General features: G+C 36.4%; 1 protein-coding gene across 2 annotated transcripts in view; it reads right to left on the bottom strand.

Moving 5' to 3' along the window:
- Positions 1-12,150: 12,150 nt before the first annotated feature.
- The window catches only part of STAC (SH3 and cysteine rich domain), a 144,543-nt gene continuing 138,270 nt past the window's right edge, over positions 12,151-18,423 (bottom strand). For both annotated transcript variants that reach the window (XM_072412126.1, XM_072412127.1), the window contains one exon: positions 12,151-18,217. In XM_072412126.1, the coding sequence (XP_072268227.1) occupies positions 18,119-18,217 (99 nt within the window). In that variant the 3' untranslated portion in view covers positions 12,151-18,118. The remainder of the gene's footprint in view (positions 18,218-18,423) is intronic.

Raw genomic sequence — 18,423 nt, 5'->3', positions numbered from 1 at the left:
TGTATGGACTTTGTACAACACTGCAAAATATATTGGCACTATATAAATACTGTACAATAACATATGTGACGAATTGAGATAATTGCACCTTTTTGGAGTCAGTTGTAATGTTTTCCACTCTGCTGTTCCTTAAAAGAAAATCACTGACACACTAAAATATTTAATTGCTGTATTTTATATTTACATAAATTAGATATTTCTATTCAGTGTACATTTTTCTGCACTTATGGACCAACAAGCACAATTAAGTATAAATGTCACATAACACCACCAGAAGAGGAAGGCCTCACATTTATTATCATTCGCAAAGCCAGATAAAGCTTTATTCACATTAAAAGCACAATAAATGCCAAATTTTATGAGTTAGATTTAAAACTTGACCTACTGGTGGCGCTGATAATTTTACGCACTAGGCCATATTTAAACATGTTGTTGCTCCAAAGCAGAAATTTATTGCTTTGCCCTTTTGTAAAAAAACTGTAATAGGCGCATCTGTTGTCTTGAAAAATCATAGAAGTAGCACAGCATTGCATTAGATAAGCAACAAAAACATGATTCTGTTTTCAATACACATCAATCATTTATATCCCCTGAAATGTGTATGTGTTACACATGAAAACATGTTTTCCTCCCATGATTGTGTTTATTTGTGGCATACTGCCTAAATGTCACTACCTGCAATCTAAACACATCAGTTATGATCTGTAACCCTTAGATTTAATTTTGTCAATTTTTAAAGCTTGTTATATATATATGCATATATAAAATATAGGCTGTAAAAAAAGCCCATTGTGCAAATTGTCATTTATGTGGCTACACAATTTGACCAATGAGTCACTCTTAATTAAACAGTCACAATTTGTTTATGGGTGTTTTGGGAACTGATGTTTTTAGCCTGCTAAAAGTGTTGAAAGGAAGTGAATCACCAAGCTTTGTGGGTAGTTTAAAAAAATAAATCTTGTAGTCAGATAAACATTTTGTTTTTGTCTAAGAGTGTGCTAATGGATGAAATTGCCCACATCAGACAGGACAGCCTCTAAGGATTCAGGAACATTATGGCTGATCGGTTGCTTTTACTTATGACTTCCTACTGTGTTTTATGCTACGCACTCAGTGTTTAAAACCCCAGTAACAGAAAAGCTCTTAGCACACAATTACAGGTCATAAAACAATAAACGAAATGTTATGTGTGTTATCCATTCAGTATGTACAAAATGCCTGTACTGAAGATTTTTTTTCCTTCTGCATGGTTTTGTGATTTGTTTTTTCACCCCAAATGGTGTATGTGATGCCCACTACAAGTGATTCCTCCACTATTTAAACCATATGTGTAGACAGCATAACAATATGCTCAGGTTGCAACTAATTCTGTCTATCTCAAGAGGAAATAAATCAATTTAAAAACACTAAGTACATACAGACTCCATGTCCATGTGATTTTTTTTTACTTATTTTCCCTTATCAGTAAAAGTTTTAAAACATAGTACGGATTTTTGTATTTGTGTTAATTGTACAGCTATTTGTATTGATTACATATATATATTTTGAATGTTACCAGTGACAGTCAGATTTTGTTTCCTGGGTAAATACTTGAATCAAAGCAAGGGGTCTTGTAATCTAAGGTACCTTTGCCACACTTGAGAAGATAGGGCCATTAGAGGGCGCTACAGCTTGTACAAAAGTGGTGTGAGCCCTGAGAAGGGCCAAGGGGCAGAGTCTAAGCAGTAACCAGGTCTTCTCCGGAGCCTCCAGTGGTGAGGATGTTGCGCTGCTGGTTAATGCCAGGTTGCGGGCTTTGGGCACACCAGCATGGGCAGGCCACCAAGTCACGCAGAAGAATAGTCAAGGAAGGCCGGGGGGCAATGCAGCAAGAGAGGTCAGGTCACAAGCCAGGGGTCAAATACCAGGGATCCAGGAGACAGACACCAGGGACACAGGGGCCACTGCAGACACAGTAGGTACAGGTGACACAAGAATATCCAAAGACTGAGAGGAACACTGGAACATCACAAGGGAATAGGCAGGATACAACAGACTGAGAAACAAGGGGTTAACACAGGAGCTGGACAGAGGAAGCACGGAATTAAACAACAAGTGTACAGGAACTAGCTCAACGGAACTGAGGGCTTGGCACTGGTGAAGATGCACGGACGCTGAGTGCTATGTCTGAGCTAGCTAAATAGCCAGGGATGGTTAAGAGGCTATTTTCTGATTGGCCAGCAAAGCTGATAAAGCTTGCTAACCTAGGCATGCCCAGAGTCAGAACTGCCCGCATGCACGGAAGAGAGGTGTCTGTGCTTTAGTGAGGAAGAGGTAAGTGTGACAACCTTGGTATATATTCAAGTATGTAAGGTTTGCTTTAAGTACACCTGTCATCACAAAAATATTTTTTTCACTTGAACCTTCATTTAACAGGCAAAACAACAAGGAAAAGATTTTCAGGGTTTTCACAAACCTAATTCCATTTGTTAGATTATCAAATGTAGACATTGATGTCTACAACTTACTTCAAAAACTTGCCACAGAGGCAAAGTATGACAGTAAAGTTTATGCAAGTTTCATTCTGTAAGGTTCTTCGATTAGCAGAATAAGTTTTAACAACTTTGGGTATCAAAATTAGGTCATGGATCACTACTTTGTGCTGAACTTTGTGGGAGTTGAATTTTAAAACTATGTTTCCCAGGATAGCAAAGAATTCTATTAACCAAAAGTTGTACAACAGAGCAGTCATCATTCTTAAAGAACACCAGAACAGTCGTTTTTTTTACATTTTTTATTTACTTTTACTTTTAAACAATGACAAACAATAGCATCAGAGTGTAGAAAAAGAAAATACGGGAATAACTTAGATCAGCAGTGTTGTTAACATAGTCTCTGTACATTAGACTATAAACACAAGGGAAAAAAAAGAGGGGGAAGTTGGTAAAAGGGAATGTGAAGGCTAGAGGAGAGTAAGGGAGGTGTAGGTATAAACTAGATTAAATGTATAAACCAACATAGAACAAAGTTCAAAAGTAAGAAGGGAACTATGCGTGAAAGCTGTCAAAGGAAAGAAGTTTAATTAAAACCATCTAAGATAACTCATACAGCTAAAATCGGCTTATGTTACCTGGGCTAAATATGCACTATAGTCGGGAGAGTCTTGGTATTGAAACCAGTAGAACCAGGTATTGCGTAACTTTTCCTTTTTACCATGAATAGTGTATGCCAGATCTTCCATGAGCATAATCTTGTTGATCTTTGGAAACCAAAGTCCAATGTTAGATGGAGTTGGTTGCCTCCAAAGTAGGCACACAAGCTCTGGCTGCATTAACCATATGTTTAAGAACCAAGTTATGATATGCTTTCTGAAGTCTATTATTGAGATGAAGAAGGAAGAACGCTGGGTCATCTGGTATTGGTAGGTCTGTGAACTTCTGCACAACGTCCCTAACCTTAGCCCAAAATGGTCTGAGTTTAGGGCATGACCAGAATATATGTAGAAGTTTTCACCTATCTATATCCCATCTCCAACACCTGTCTGAGATATTAGGGAAAATCTAATGTAAGCGTTTTGGTACTCTATACCACCCTTTTAGTATTTTGGATCCTAGTTCTTGATGTTTGCTGATGATTGAGGATTTGTGGGCCAATGATATTAATTGCGTATGTTGAGATTCCGAGAATGTCAATTCTAGGTCCCTTTCCCATGATCTCAAATAGACCGGAAAAAAACCCAGAGGAGCATATAATAGCCGCTCTTAAACTGAGAGCATATGGCGTACTACTCCCTCCTCAATACACAGTCTTTTAAAGATTGTCAAGGGGCAAACAAATTTAAGAGACTGCAGAAAATGGGATAGTTGATTAGCTCTCCATAAAGATAGCTTAAAGGGTTGGTTTGGGTCTGTTAATTCTACTTGTGTATTTGAATAACATACAATTAATTATTGGAGTCTGCTATAGGCACCGCAGTGCTAAGAAAAAAATAGAAAATCAACTTCTATCACAGATAGAAAAAGCAGCAAAAAGTGGAAGTGTTTAAAATCATGGGAGATTTCAACTACCCTGACATTGACTGGAGTAATGGCACTACAGGAACAGCAAGGGAGGAAATGTGTGAATTTAATACAAGATATTTTTATGGTACAGTCAATGGAAGTCTCAACTAGAAATGATACTCTGCTGGACCTAGTTATTTCCAACAATGCAGAGCTTATAACAAATGTGCATATAATACAAGAGAATCTGGATAGAAGTGACCATAATAAGATTTCATTTAATGTTAGTTGTAAACAGGAAGCAAAAACAGGAAAGAAAAAAACATTTAATTTTGAGAGCAAATTTTCCATTATTTAGGGCTGCTCTTTGTGACGTCGACTGGGAGACAATATTGTCCTCATAGAACACAGAACAGAAATGGGAATGTTTCAAGTCCATTCTACAAAAGCACACTGAAAATATATTCCAATGGGTAATACGTTTAAGAGGTTAAAATAAAAACCAATGTGGCTCACAGATGATGTTAAAAAAGCCATAAGGAACAAGAAAAGGGCATTCCAAAATTATAAAAGTGAAGTATCACCTTCATCATTTGAAAAGAATATAACAAAAGATGTAAAAAGGCGATAAAATGTGCAAAACTTCAAAATAAAAGATAAATTGCAAAGGAATGTAAGTCAAACCCCAATTTTAAAAATAGTAATTTAAAAATAATATTAGTAAAAAGATCAGATCTGAGCATGTAGGCCCCTTAAAGGATGTCGCTGGGTTGGTAACTGGGGATAATGATAAGGCAGATTTACTAAACACTTTTTTTTTAGCTCTGTGTACACAAAGGAAAATGGCAGAGCTCAAGTCCAAATTCATAATAAAAATATCACTGCCTTAAATGAGTCAGGATGCTTCAGAATTGATATGATTGAGAAACAGCTGGGAAAAATGAAGGTTGACAAAGCACCAGGACCCGATGGATTACATCCACGTGTTCTCAAAGAGCTGCAATGCCAAGCTGCAATATCTAAAGCTAGCAAAGTACTTTCTTGTATTAAAAGAGGAATAGACTGCAGAGATTGAGACATAATCCTGCCCCTGTACAAAGCATTGGTCAGATCACATCTGGAATATGCAATCCAGTTTTGGGCACCAGGTCACAAAAAGGACATTGTGGGATAAAACTGGGATATGTTTATTTTCCTTTCACATTCACTTTTAAATCACTTCTCACATACAGACAGACACCACCACCCTTTTGTTTGAGTCTGTCTTTATGAAAGAGAGTATTCCGAGGAATATTGACAGGCCAGGCTTCCAACTCCCCTATTTTGTTTGCTAGTCTTCTAGCATTGGTGAACAGGCTCTCTAAACCATTGCTGCTTTTACCATCATTGTTTAGCTGTCTGAGTTCGCACTGCCTTTTCTGTGCTGCGCATGGCACAGGCAACATTCCAGAGAATATAACCTTGGAGGTCCTTTTCTTCAGCTTGAAACTTAGTTTCTTAAACTGATTTTAATGATCCCCCATCTTCCATCTATTTTGTCATTGGTTCCAACATGGAGCAAGACAGCTGGGACCAGTCCAGCCCCTACCAGTAAATTGTCCACTCGGTCGACCACATGCCGAACCCTAGCACCAGGGAGACAGCAAACCATTCGATTGAAAGGATCATAGAATCCCCTATGACTACCAATTGTCTTTTCCTTCCTGCATTTCCCTCCCCACCACTACTAGATGTGCTGCTCTCCTGGCTGTTAGGGTAGCAGTAACATCTAGTATTGCCACCACTAGGTCTGCCACCTGCACATCCTCATAACTTTGCAAATATGTTGGGGTGCTCAAACACAGGGCTGACCTTCCTTCCCTGGGAGCTCCTACCACTCCCTCTAGTTACAGTAATCTAACTCCCTACATTCTCATCCTGATTAACCTCTCCATCCTCCACATCTAAGCCATCAACTGCCTGCTCAGCAGGAGACCCCTCTCAAGGTGATCCAGTGATTTCAGTGTTGCAATGCGCTTCTCCAGCTCTATAATTTGAGATACCAGAAAGGCGACTTGCTCACATCTGTCACAGCTGTATTCACCTAGGATCTGTTGCTCCATTTGTGGATACATGTGACTGACTGTACACTGAACCAAACCTTCCACATTGCTACCACCCATTTCCTAAGTAGTTATAAAAGTTTACTTACACTTTGTGGTTACTATAAGGATTTAACACCTTTTGTTTTCAAACTCCTGTTTTTTCCAACTCCACTTGATTAAAAAGCCACATGTTTCACCAGCCAAGCAGTGAGCTCAAATATATGTTGAACAAAACAACTAAATAGATTGGGGTATAGTAAGGCAAAAATGGGAAAAAGTTAGCTTCACGGAGACCACAGACAATACTGAATACTATTACTTTTCCAGTAAATAAGGATCTTGCAAAATAATAAAAAACTCATCTAGTCAAGGGTGTCCAACCTACGACCCTTGAGGGAGCTATCAGATCTGGCACTCTCTTCATTCCTTCTCTAATTGTTGTCTTGCGGGGGATGGGGCTCACATCTCCTATGGGATCGTGCTGCCAGGAGAGGGAGCTCCTCCCCCAGAACCTTGTAATGTGGGAAAATCACCGCATGAGAGCTGTGTCAATGCAGCTGTCATTGCCCCCATGTTTAAACCTTCATATCTCCTTCACTGATTATCATAGAAATGTGAAATGTTTCAGGATACACAGGGGACCTTTAGAGCTGCTACTAAATAAAATGTAAGCCCACTACACATACCAAGTTGTCAGATATGGGTCACAAGCATAAAATCCTAACAACAATCAGGGATATTTTTACATTAAGGGAGGCTATTTTAAGACCAGCATCCCCAATTGAGTCTAAATTGAATGTTCTGAACCCCCTGGGGGCAACATTCATGGCAATGAGCATTAGGGTACTGCTAATTGTCTGTGCTCTGTGGTACCCCTAAAGTTCACAAAACTTGAAGGCTGTGTTCAGGTTGGCAGTAAGGTTGCAGTGTGGTTACCCCTTCTTCATGCCATGGAACCCTGACTCCGGGGAGACGCTCAGTACCACTCACTGCCGCCTGCAGTCAAATCTGCAGAAACTGCGGTGCAAGGAACGGAGCGGCTGGCGAGCTGCCAGTTACACATAGCTAGACACTTACATTTTGTGAACTCCAATTACTCTGAAACAGAGGGATGTTGGCAACTGGAAATGTGGGAGCCAGTAGGAAATGCCTTCCCTATTAAAATGTTCCCCCCTTCCCTATTAAAATGTTATACCCATCAAATCATTCTACCCTGTCACACATGTAGGACTCTTATGGCTTACTCCCCCTAAAATTTATTCACTTTGGTGCCATCACAAGATACAAAAAACTATACCTGTCATACTGTGCTACCCTGTCACACATTGCTGGCCACTTACCTTCTGTAAACCTTAATTTCTCTTTAACAGTGGAGGAAGGAAAAAGAAGAATAAGTGGGGGACCCTTGTGGCTACCCCCCTCCCCCCCAACACTAAAATGTTATAACTCCTACCAAGCCATGGTATCCTGACGCATATAAATGTCAGCTTATTATCTCTGATCCCAATTTAGCCTGAAAGGGGAGCTGTAGGTATAATAAAATGTAGGATAGTGGGGGGCTCTTGTGGCTAACTCCCCCTAAAAGTTTATTGCTGCAGCGCCATCACAAAATAAGAAAAACTATACCTGTCATACCGTGCTACCCTGTCACACATATCTGGCCACTTACCTTGTGTAAACCCTAATTTTCCAGGAATAAGGAGATGTAGGGTCCTGAAGATGTAATAGTAAGAACATGTCCCCCTTGGCTATCTGACACATGAGTTGCATTTTTCTTGAAGTATCCATTGCAGAGATTCTTGATTTGGTATTTCTTTTATTTAGTGCATGTATGTTAAGGTAACTAGAAACATTTCAATTTCATTTCATTTTAAATAAAACTATTCTAGTTTTTAACATATCTCTTTATTGTTTGTTTGCATTGTGGCCCACAAGTTTTATCCCAATATCAACAGCGGCCCCCAGATGAAAAAAAAGTTGGGTACCACTGATCTAGCCCTAGTGGAATTGCAGTGTCCCAGCCACATAAAACCAGCTGTGAGAAAAAAAGGAGCAAATCTCAGTCATATTAGGTAATGTAAATAATATTAGAAAGGCACGCTTTACCTAAGGAACAAACTAATACCCATAACATAATTATAGTGGATAAGCATTTGAGGAATCTAAATGTGGTTTATATGTAAATAGAGTACAGTTAATACTTTTTTTAATTTATTTCTCATATTTTACATTTCATAGTAGGTGTTTGACGCTTTTGGCTATAAGGTAATGTTAGGTTTTAGTACAAACAATAAAACAATGTGTAACCTAAAATTGCATTGTGATTATAGATAGCTTGAGTATTGGATCAAAAAAAAAAAAATTGTACAAATTGTAGTAACCAGACCCCAAACCTTTATTATAAAAGAAAATGCGTACTTCAAGACTTTTAGGACTCAACTGTGACATAATCCAAATACACAAATTCTTCATTAACAATTCTACTTCAGCAATCTTCCTATTAATAGCATACCATGAAAAAAAAATTAAATAAAAGGCTTTGAATTGATGAAGACTGATTAGGATGTGAGTGAGATAATTCACCCTTTTTGAACTTCAGGGTAAAGAAGAGAATAAGTGAGGAAGATGATATATAAGTTGCTATGGTTCAGAAGTAGATTAACAAAGGTTTGCATCAATATAATGAGAGTTACATGTTAAATTGTACACCTTGGGACTGTTTATTAATTGTAATAAAAAATTGGTTGTTAGTGATAACAGATGCACATGTGACCCTTTTCTCAGGTTTTATGTAAAGTTTGTAAAATACAAATAAAGAATAATTAATAAACTAAAAATTTATTAAATTAACAAATATAATTAATTATACTAATAAAGCAGCTTTAGCTACTTTGCATCTGGCTTGCTCAGTCTGTTAAAAGAAAAGTTATAAGGGAGACAATGTTGTAGTTAATGTATTTATTATGATCTGTCTATGCTGTCCGATGTAATATGGTAAAAATTCACAAGGAAGCTTCGTCTTTACTAAGATAACATATTGTACATACATTAATAGCAGATGGATAGATGAAATTGTTGTTGCATCTTAAGATGACATTCACAGGCAGTAATGGCACCTAGTAGAAATTTCTACTGCCAACTTGCAGAATTCATTTAAATATGTTTTTATCAAAGATGTACTTTCAGGACATTTTGTTTGGAAATACGTTACTCTCTACATGACATTGAACAGTCAAACACAAGCTCAATTCAAGTAACATTTTAAATAGCATTTCCTACTGAGTGAAAAAAGTTTTAATTAGGAGTAAAGAAATGCTGGGATACCAAACATAAGATATTTCAAACTATTGGTATGTTTTTGTGTTTAAATATGGTAATGGTGGTATTCAGCTCTTACTCATTAAGCCCCAATGATGTATTATTTCAAGAGAATTTATGCTTAAAAAACAGTCTGCTGTCTCTCTGGGAAACCTATTGAAATCAAGCACTATCAATGGTATCTGAAATTTCTGTATTCAAACAAAATAAGAAGTATAGAAGTGGATGGCGAATCCATTGTTTTTTAGGCTTGGGGAAAAAGGCTTTTGAACTTTGATTAAAATAAGTATACACACTTGTTTTTCCGCTGTCACTAATAATGTATGTTTTTACTATAGATAAGCAAATACATTTTCTAGTTAATTGACATAGTTTTAAGAAGTAATTTCATCTGAACCAGATACATGTATATTGTGTAACATTTTTAAATTTGAAGCTTGGTTGATTTCTTAATGTTGGTTTTTATTACCTCCTATCAATTATAATGCAAATGAAGCATCTAACAGAGCTGTCTACAACCATGTTTGTCAGTTTCTGGGTACACATAAAGCTAAGCAAATATTAAAGTAACATAGATAACATAGATGGCAACATAGATAGGGGAAAGGGCCTCTTTACCACAACCTGCCCCCCAAATAGTTGTGGGGGATCTGTGAGGGGGATGAGTAAAGGGGTACCACTTACCCATTCCCAGAAATAATTAAGGTAATACTAGAACATCACACAAGAGATTTGTTCTTATACCCAACTATTTAACTTTGCAGAGTGCAGAGATGTCACAATGATTTCCTGAATCAACGTTGGCAGCAAACTGTTGTTTCATGATAGACTAATGGCTGGGGCAAAAGGAGAGGGAAAGCGAATAAAGATAACAAAAAATGTATTTTTCCCATAAGCTTGGAATGATTACAATATTAGTGTGCTCATATCCTGTCTCAGTTACTAGTTACCATTGACAGGATTTAAGGGGATATTTTCCCAGCAGAGACTAAAATAAATACTTGCCATGGCATGTAGCGCAGTTAATGAATATATGGTACTTAGAACCAAAATGTGCTTTTCAACAGTTTTGATTTAATTACAGCAATAGGTGTTATTGAATCAGTTTGGAACTACAACACGGACTCGTGGAGTTGGCAGTACTGACTGCGTAATATTTCACAACAGCTGTAGCACAGTAACTTCTCCACACATAAAATCATGTAGCTTTTGAATCACACAAATATGAGTGTTCTTTGGAAGTAATCCCATTAGTTAATTGCAGTGCAGTAATTTTCACAATTATGTCTTTGTTTTACTCTTTGAAATATATAATGATATGTTTGAATTGCATGTAGCTGTAGCTTTTGTTTTTTTACAAATCAGTTGAATCTGGTAAAAAAGATTTAGGAACAAAATGAATATATATATTTACAGTTTACTAGAAAAGGTCTGCCCATTTCAGAAGGCGCAGAGAGTATTCAGCGTTGTCACTGTATTATTTTGTTTGATCTGCCTACTTTACTGTTGGTAAAGCACTGCAGGAGCAAATGCTTGTCAGTATATACTCAATGCAGCCACAATGGTTAAAGAAGGGTGAATTGGTAATAGGGAAGGAAGTATGTATTAAAAGTGTACAGGAAAAGGCATAGTGGCAGCAAGTAGCTTGAAAGTCAAGAGTATACACCCGTACAAGTTTTCTTGCTTCATTTTTTTTTTTACGCAAAAATTAAAATGACTATGCACAACTATGGAAACACACAAACTGCGCTAAATTGCGCACTTGCAGAGTGTAATGTAAATTTTTTAGGGAGGTTTTAACAGTGAAAAAATAGAAAGCTTTTTGCAACATGTCGGCTTTCCCTGTTCAAAATGTACCAATTTTTTTGCTTGAGGTTCAGAACAGACAAAAATTGCTTTTTACAACATTCCCCCCAAATCAGACTATTGTCATGGAAATTGTCAGTTAGTATTTTCTTTGGCTGGTGATTAAATAACAGAGACTGCCTCACCCCTGATGAGTACCAAATACAGTTATCATGTATTCCCAGGCAACAGTCTTTTGTCCACAGTAGACACTAATGGCAGTGAGACTCTTTGTTTTATACAGAACAGGGGCGGATTATTGCTGTTGCCAGTTGTTGTTGGCAAGGTAAATTTCAGGTCTGATTTGGGTGTCATGTATGTATGCAGGGGCCAAGTGTATATTATGTTCTGAGCGAAGGTATTACTTGTATGTAACATACATTATGCAAGGGTCAGAACTACATACAACCCAGTGCACAGCACCTTTTGTTTATTTCACCTGTTTATTAGTGAAACACAATAGTTCCCCTATTCACACACGGGATTGCATGTGCATACAGTATATATACATACACACACACACACACTACATATACATACATGATGCACACACATGTAAATACATTTGCCTGTGCAGAACAAAAGAGCAGCATCAGGGCTCCTGCAGTTGTAGTTACACAAAAGCACTGCCCCATTTTATATTGTCTTATTATGTAGTGATGATGTTGGCAGGTATTCTGCTGGGTGGGTTTTATTAAGGCATACTTTATGTTAAGATCAATATGGCGGTATTGTCACAGTTAACTCTGTCAAGAACCTAATAAGATTTGACCAGGGGACCCCAACACATTTTTTGTATGGGACACCATGATTTTTGTACTCCCCTCAGTAATTAAATGCAAATGCAAGGTTTTACAAAAAAAAAGCTAAGCATTAATTTCTTTTCCCATAAACATACTTTATAATAATTTATGCCCATGCAAGAAGCCTCATTGTCTGTTTTCTAAAAACACAAAAACAAACAATTTGTAAACTGCTCTGTTCAAGCATTCTTTTTCTTTTCTCTTCAGGTGTTTCTAAGTAAATGTCTTACCATTATAACCAATATCCACTATGAATAAAGTATATATTACATAAAGAATCTCACTCTTTAAAAATGTACTAGTGAAATACAAGCTTTATTTGTTTCTGTAAAAATATCCATTTCTTTTAGTTAGATATGTACCATGTCCAGATCAGAGATAAAAAATAACAGTATGCACATAGATTTGGTGTAAAGTCAAACAAATCAAAAGCATGAAACAAACAAACAAAAAACACAGAGCTGCATATAAAGGCAAAATTAAAGGTGACATTAACAAACAATAAAAGACACAGTTCCCAATGTTAAGGATTTTATATGCGGTTGGGATTAGGCTATATTAATATGTGACACAATATTTTATTCAACCTAAAATACATTTTCAAGAAATATCTAATAAGATAATTATTTTTGGAGTCAGTGGTATGAAAACATCTTTTGCTAGACTTTTTATAGTTGACTAACCAAAGGAGTTAGGGCTGTTCACTCAGTTAAGGGAATTATCATTACTCTTTAGGAGTTCAAGTAATATTAAAAAAAACCAAACAAACATAATTTCTGTTTGGATAGATTGGATGGCTGAAGCCAACAGATCTTCACCTCATTCACTGAGCTAACCAGTAACCACAGTATCTGGAATGTTAACTAATCTTGGTCAGCCTTGGTAAATTAACCCCAATATGTGGAAGTGGTGATTATACCTGTACTGATCACAAAAACACTTTTTTCATCTTATCCATTAAAAAATACATTAAGAAAGGAAACAATTGCATTGTAGGAGAGCTCTTCTTAATCTCCACTTGGTGCCTTAGACGTGTTGCAGTAATGTTGAAGTTGTAAAGAACCTTCTACAGACATGGGTCTCCTCAAATCATCGAAATATTTGCATGCTTTTCCTTTACTCGCTCTAAACACAACTTATAATGCAGGTAGGTACAATCTAACAAATGAATTACGCTTTTTTTGCTTATCAGTGTTAGGTCAGTCATTTTACAGCCATAACCCAATCCTTTAAGACCATTTCACATAAAAGTAGTTTCCTACCCCCATCCATAATAAATATATAGTACAGATACTCACAAATCCAACTTTTGCCTGAATTAAGTTTCATTTATTAGACTGCGTTCAGGTATTGTCTCTGGAAATGATCTTTTGTGATTGTTTCTGGTGAATAAAAGAGTGACAGATGAACCAGTGCTGTACAACCAGTACCAATCTGTTTTATGGAGGTAAGGGGTAAGGGGACGAGAGGGTAGTGCGGTTATTCATGGTCCGTCACTTATGGATCCGTCAGGAAGGATCAATGAAAGACTTTGGGTGACCTCTGTACACATGTCAGATTCTCGCCGGAGACAAGTTTGCCCATTCCTATCAGGGGAGAATCATTTGACATGTGTACATAGCCTTAAAAATGAAGAGGATGGAGAAACTGCTGAGAGGGCTGCCTTAGTGGGCTGCCTTCAGTATGTGCGGCATGAATGATGCTTATTCCTTGACCAATCAGAAGGCAAACAACTTATGTTGGCATGGAGTACTCCACTGCTGGACTGTGACTTTTCTCTCTTTACCTCCACAAAAGTCCTTAGACAAAGGGCCTATAAGGAAGGAGCTCTGCATTATTTTTGCAATTTTCAAATGTTTTAATTTTATTTGATTTGGTGCAAAATAATCGTGCTATCTCTTTTTCCAAAAGAGATCAATATCTTTTAGCTAAAAAGATATACCTGTAGATAGACATTTAAGCATTTGTCAGTAGATATTCACGAAAAACAGATGTTGTCAAACAAGTGAACATTCTTGGTATGGGAAAAGTAAGTAGGCAGTAAATTGGACAAAGAGGTGGATGAACATTTGTTACAGTAGCACTTGGCTACTTTAGGTGTAAGTTAAAGTCTGCTAAATTTAGGAAGATCAAATGTAAACAGCCTAAAGGGCCAGTGAACTAAAATATTATAGTACCATTTTTGATAAATGCTGGAGAGTTAAACCTTTCTAGAATTGCTTATATCTCCTGGAACTCTCTTGGTGAAACAGGTGTCTGTACACTTGATGTGACCATATCAAAAGTATCTTGGTTTCTTAATAACTATATACTTGAAATATTACTATTAAGTGCAGTGATCTCTTCAACTAGTAAAATATGAAATGGTAACTGAATCATGAAAATGTAATCAATGATTTGTACTCTTAGTACAACCCCTAAATGGGTTAAAGTGGGTATTTGCTAAGTTTTAATCATCAAAAAATTTAAATCAAATAGAGACTGCAATCAAAATACAATTTTTGTTTAAAAAAGATAACACAAAGCTACTGTATGAACAACAAATACTTGCCAAAAATAGACCTATTTAAGACTGCTTGTAAAACCTAAACTTAGAATATGCCAACTGATAACTTGAAAAACTGCTAAAAAAGCTTGTTGTAATAAAAAAGGCATAGAACTTAACTTTAATAAAAACAAAAGAAAGAAGCATATATACACAACTATGTAAAGAAAAAATTTGGTTTACCTTCTGGTCACCTCAAAATTCTTAAGGCACCATATGCAGTTAGAAGAGAAAAAAAGGTTTTAACTCAAGCAGTAATTTTCACAAAAGAAAAACTATCATGTGACAACAAACCTGAAAAGAAAAAAACCTGCTGCCTGTGCTGATCCTGAGAAATGATCCCAAATGTCCACGGGAAAGCTTATACTTCCGCCATATCCATACCCTTGATTCCCTGCAGCTCCTGATTGTTCCTCTTGTTGAACTACACTGCACTGCTGAAGACAGAAATCAATTCTGAGTTTTGGCTGATCAAGGAATCAACAAAGTGTCGGTTAACCAGCGAACCTTAGAGGACCATTTCTGAGGATCAGGTCAGAGTAGCGTTCAGCAGGTTGAACAACAGAAGAGGTAACTTTTTAAATTTTATTTCCTATGAGACATGCTTTATTGTAAGCAGGGACCTAAACAGAGATAATTTGGCCCCTTGGGAAATATTTAAATTGCCCCTAGCAGTCACTCTCTTCAGCACCTGACAATTGTCATCTGTATATTCAGTTCATACTAGGAACCAGCAATGTAGATTGAAGTTGTCAGGAAACAGGAAGCACCAGTGCAGGGAATTTACTTTTAACCTTCAATGTGCAACTAATTACTTTATTCTCAGTTACCATAACCATATTGTTATAATAAAATAATACAGTAGTAATATTATTCAAATATTCATTTTCATATTATTAAAATTTCTTCTTTCTTTTTGCAGAACTCTTTTTTTTATTTTAACTTCTGACGAATTTACTTTCAGAAATAGAGAGGACCAAGTGTACTGTTAACACATTTGGCATCCATTATCATCATTCTGCGTGCCTGAAAGAGACAGTAAAGAAGGTGTGACCAGTGATGTTCCTAAAATCTCCTACTGTGTCTGACCTCAGTTTTTTTTATAGAAGTGAAAGGAAGTCAGTGTAATTATCATCAACCTCTCCAAATGCTAGTAACATAGTACTGCATTTGTGTTATCTGCACATGCACAAGAACCCACGTCTTTTTTTTCCTGTACTGCAGCCCGCTTCCCACCCTCAGTCCTCCTAGTAGTTATGTAGGCTCCAATGGCTCTAGTTGCAGCACTGACAGCAGGAACATTACTTGTCACCTAATTCTAATAAAACATCATATTGCTTTCAAAAAGGGTTTGGTAAAAGGCTACATTCATTTTTAAAACTCCAGAATAGAATGCTTACACAGGGGCTTTTTAAACAACCATTAAAGTATCTGTAAACCCTAAATGAATGCCATTTAGTTTGCCAAATCAGTAAAAATCATAAATAATCAATGTAATTTACTTGCACATATTTACATTCTATATGCATGTACTTTTGAGCAGTGATTGCTGCTTTTAATTGCACAGAGAAGCCTTTCTGATATTGTGGAGCCACACTTTAATGCTGCCACTGAGCATGGGCATGATCACTTAGGGTCTCCTCAATTGGTTTATGTGACACATTTTACAATTAATTTAAAGATAATATATTCAATTTTGCTTATTATATATTTTATTATATATTATTACAATTTATTTATTTATTTAAAATCTATAATATAGAGCAGTAAATTATGTAAACATTATATGAATACCATTATCATTAGCCTGACCACTTTTGCCATATGCGGTCACTAAGCAAATAGTTTGTCCTTGTATTCGGTTTATAGTAAGTTTCTTGATACACAGAAAATTTGCATTTGAGCCTGTAAGGGCACCGGCAATGGTACAGCAATAAAACATTTTGCTTAATATAACTCAAAATAATTATAATGTTTTAAAATAAATTTGAACTGTATTCATCTCTCTGAATTATCATTTCTCCATTTAAAACGAGTAGTCCTACATAGTACAAAATACAAATCTCTGGTCAAACATGAACAAATTGCTTTTGAACTGATTCAACACAGCCTTTTTCTGAGAACTTCTATCTTGAGGCTGCTTTGCTACCCTGTTAGCTTAATCCACATTATCATGATCACAATGAGCATAGGCCAATGGAAAAGCTATTTCTTCCCAGGGTCCAGTGCTTCATTTTGAGTCCACTACAATCTTGGGGATACACATTGGACTATTGGAAGTTAGGCCTGTGGCTGAATTTAGCAAAAGAACTGCAAAAGGAAGGGGTTATGGGAAATATAAAATGGAAGACAGTGTGCTTTCAATATTATATAAAACATTTTCTTCTCTTTTAATTTGTATGGTATTTTGGAAAGTAAATCTGCATATAAAGCAGTTGTGGTGATGACTTAGCAATACTTTAGCAATAGTCTAAAGCTAAGTTTAAGCAAAGAGCTCCTTTCCAAAATCGTTAAGACATTAATAAATATTTTAAACATCTTTTGATGTTTGATGTATGGAAACATTGCTCACTTTGTTTCTATAAAAGTTGTTTGTCTACATTAGTTTGTGTTCTAAGTTTGATGACCATCTTGGTACCATTAATATAGTCTAATGGTTTGCCTAAGAAACATCTGGGGATATTAAACACTGCGAAAAGGCTGTGAATGCATTATTAAGCAGTTATATGTGCCTAATTACACAATAAAACTGTGCCTAATTAAACATCAAAGAAAAAACTGTATAAAAATAAACCTAAAATATATGCTTATAATTTGTTCAGAATCATATCACATATGCAACAATGGCCTATAAGGGAGTGACTGATATATGTACTTTTGAAAATGAATGCTGAATAGGTTAATTATTGCGTGTGTAAGGTAAATAACAGAGATGACAATCCATGACTCTGGCAAAGGAAAAAGACATATACACACGACAGAAGCACTCCATGTAAGCATTTATGTTCCCAATCTGCTTTATATAGTAAAAAAAAAAAAAAGTTACACCATACTATACAAGAAATGTTAGCAGGCACAGCTGTTGCCCCATAGAGTTTATAGTCTACTGTACTTTTTATACCATGGGTACAGGGAGGTAAATAGATTACTCCAATGTAACAAACAAGAAGACTAACAAAGGAAGCTCTTCCCATGAAGGCAATTATAGAACTGTGATACTACTCGTTTCAAACTGACCTTCCAAATGGTACACTTAGAAGAGCAGTTTATTTAAGACACATAGAGAGGCTTTGTCTTCATTGATTATCACCACTGCAGCATTTTGTTCTCCAAAAGAGAATATCCTATAATCTGTAATGCTTTACTACATAGTCTATTATAGTTTATTTTCAGTTTCATAACAGTCCTAGGAATCTTCTGAGTTCTTATCTCTCCACTGTGTATCCTTTCCACTGTGGCCAGTATGACTTTCCTTAGTCATGATACCACACGATGCAGACCAGCACCAACAGAAAACTTCAATGAAAGTAACTTTCAAGCCAGTCAGATATTTTCCAAAACGTCGATGGGTACAAAGCCTTTCTTTTTCCCACTGACCACTTTAAGAAAACCATTTTGCTCCTTCTCGGAACTTGAACAAATCTAGTAAGAACAAAAACACAATGTTAACAAGTGTCATGTAGTGTTGTTGTAGTTATTTCAATGGTAATTTGAAAAAAAAAACAACATAAAGAATTAACATTATCTATTCTGACCCTTTTACTAATCGTATTGTGAATAGAGACAATGCCCCTGATTCATCAAGCAAAATCGGATTATCGGTCGCGCATTCGTATTAGCGATCCGGA

This window comes from Pyxicephalus adspersus, chromosome 5 (assembly GCF_032062135.1).
Source record: "Pyxicephalus adspersus chromosome 5, UCB_Pads_2.0, whole genome shotgun sequence".
Taxonomy (NCBI): Eukaryota; Metazoa; Chordata; class Amphibia; order Anura; family Pyxicephalidae; genus Pyxicephalus; species Pyxicephalus adspersus.
Note: the sequence above shows the minus strand (reverse complement) of the source record. Positions and strands in the feature narration are given on the sequence as shown.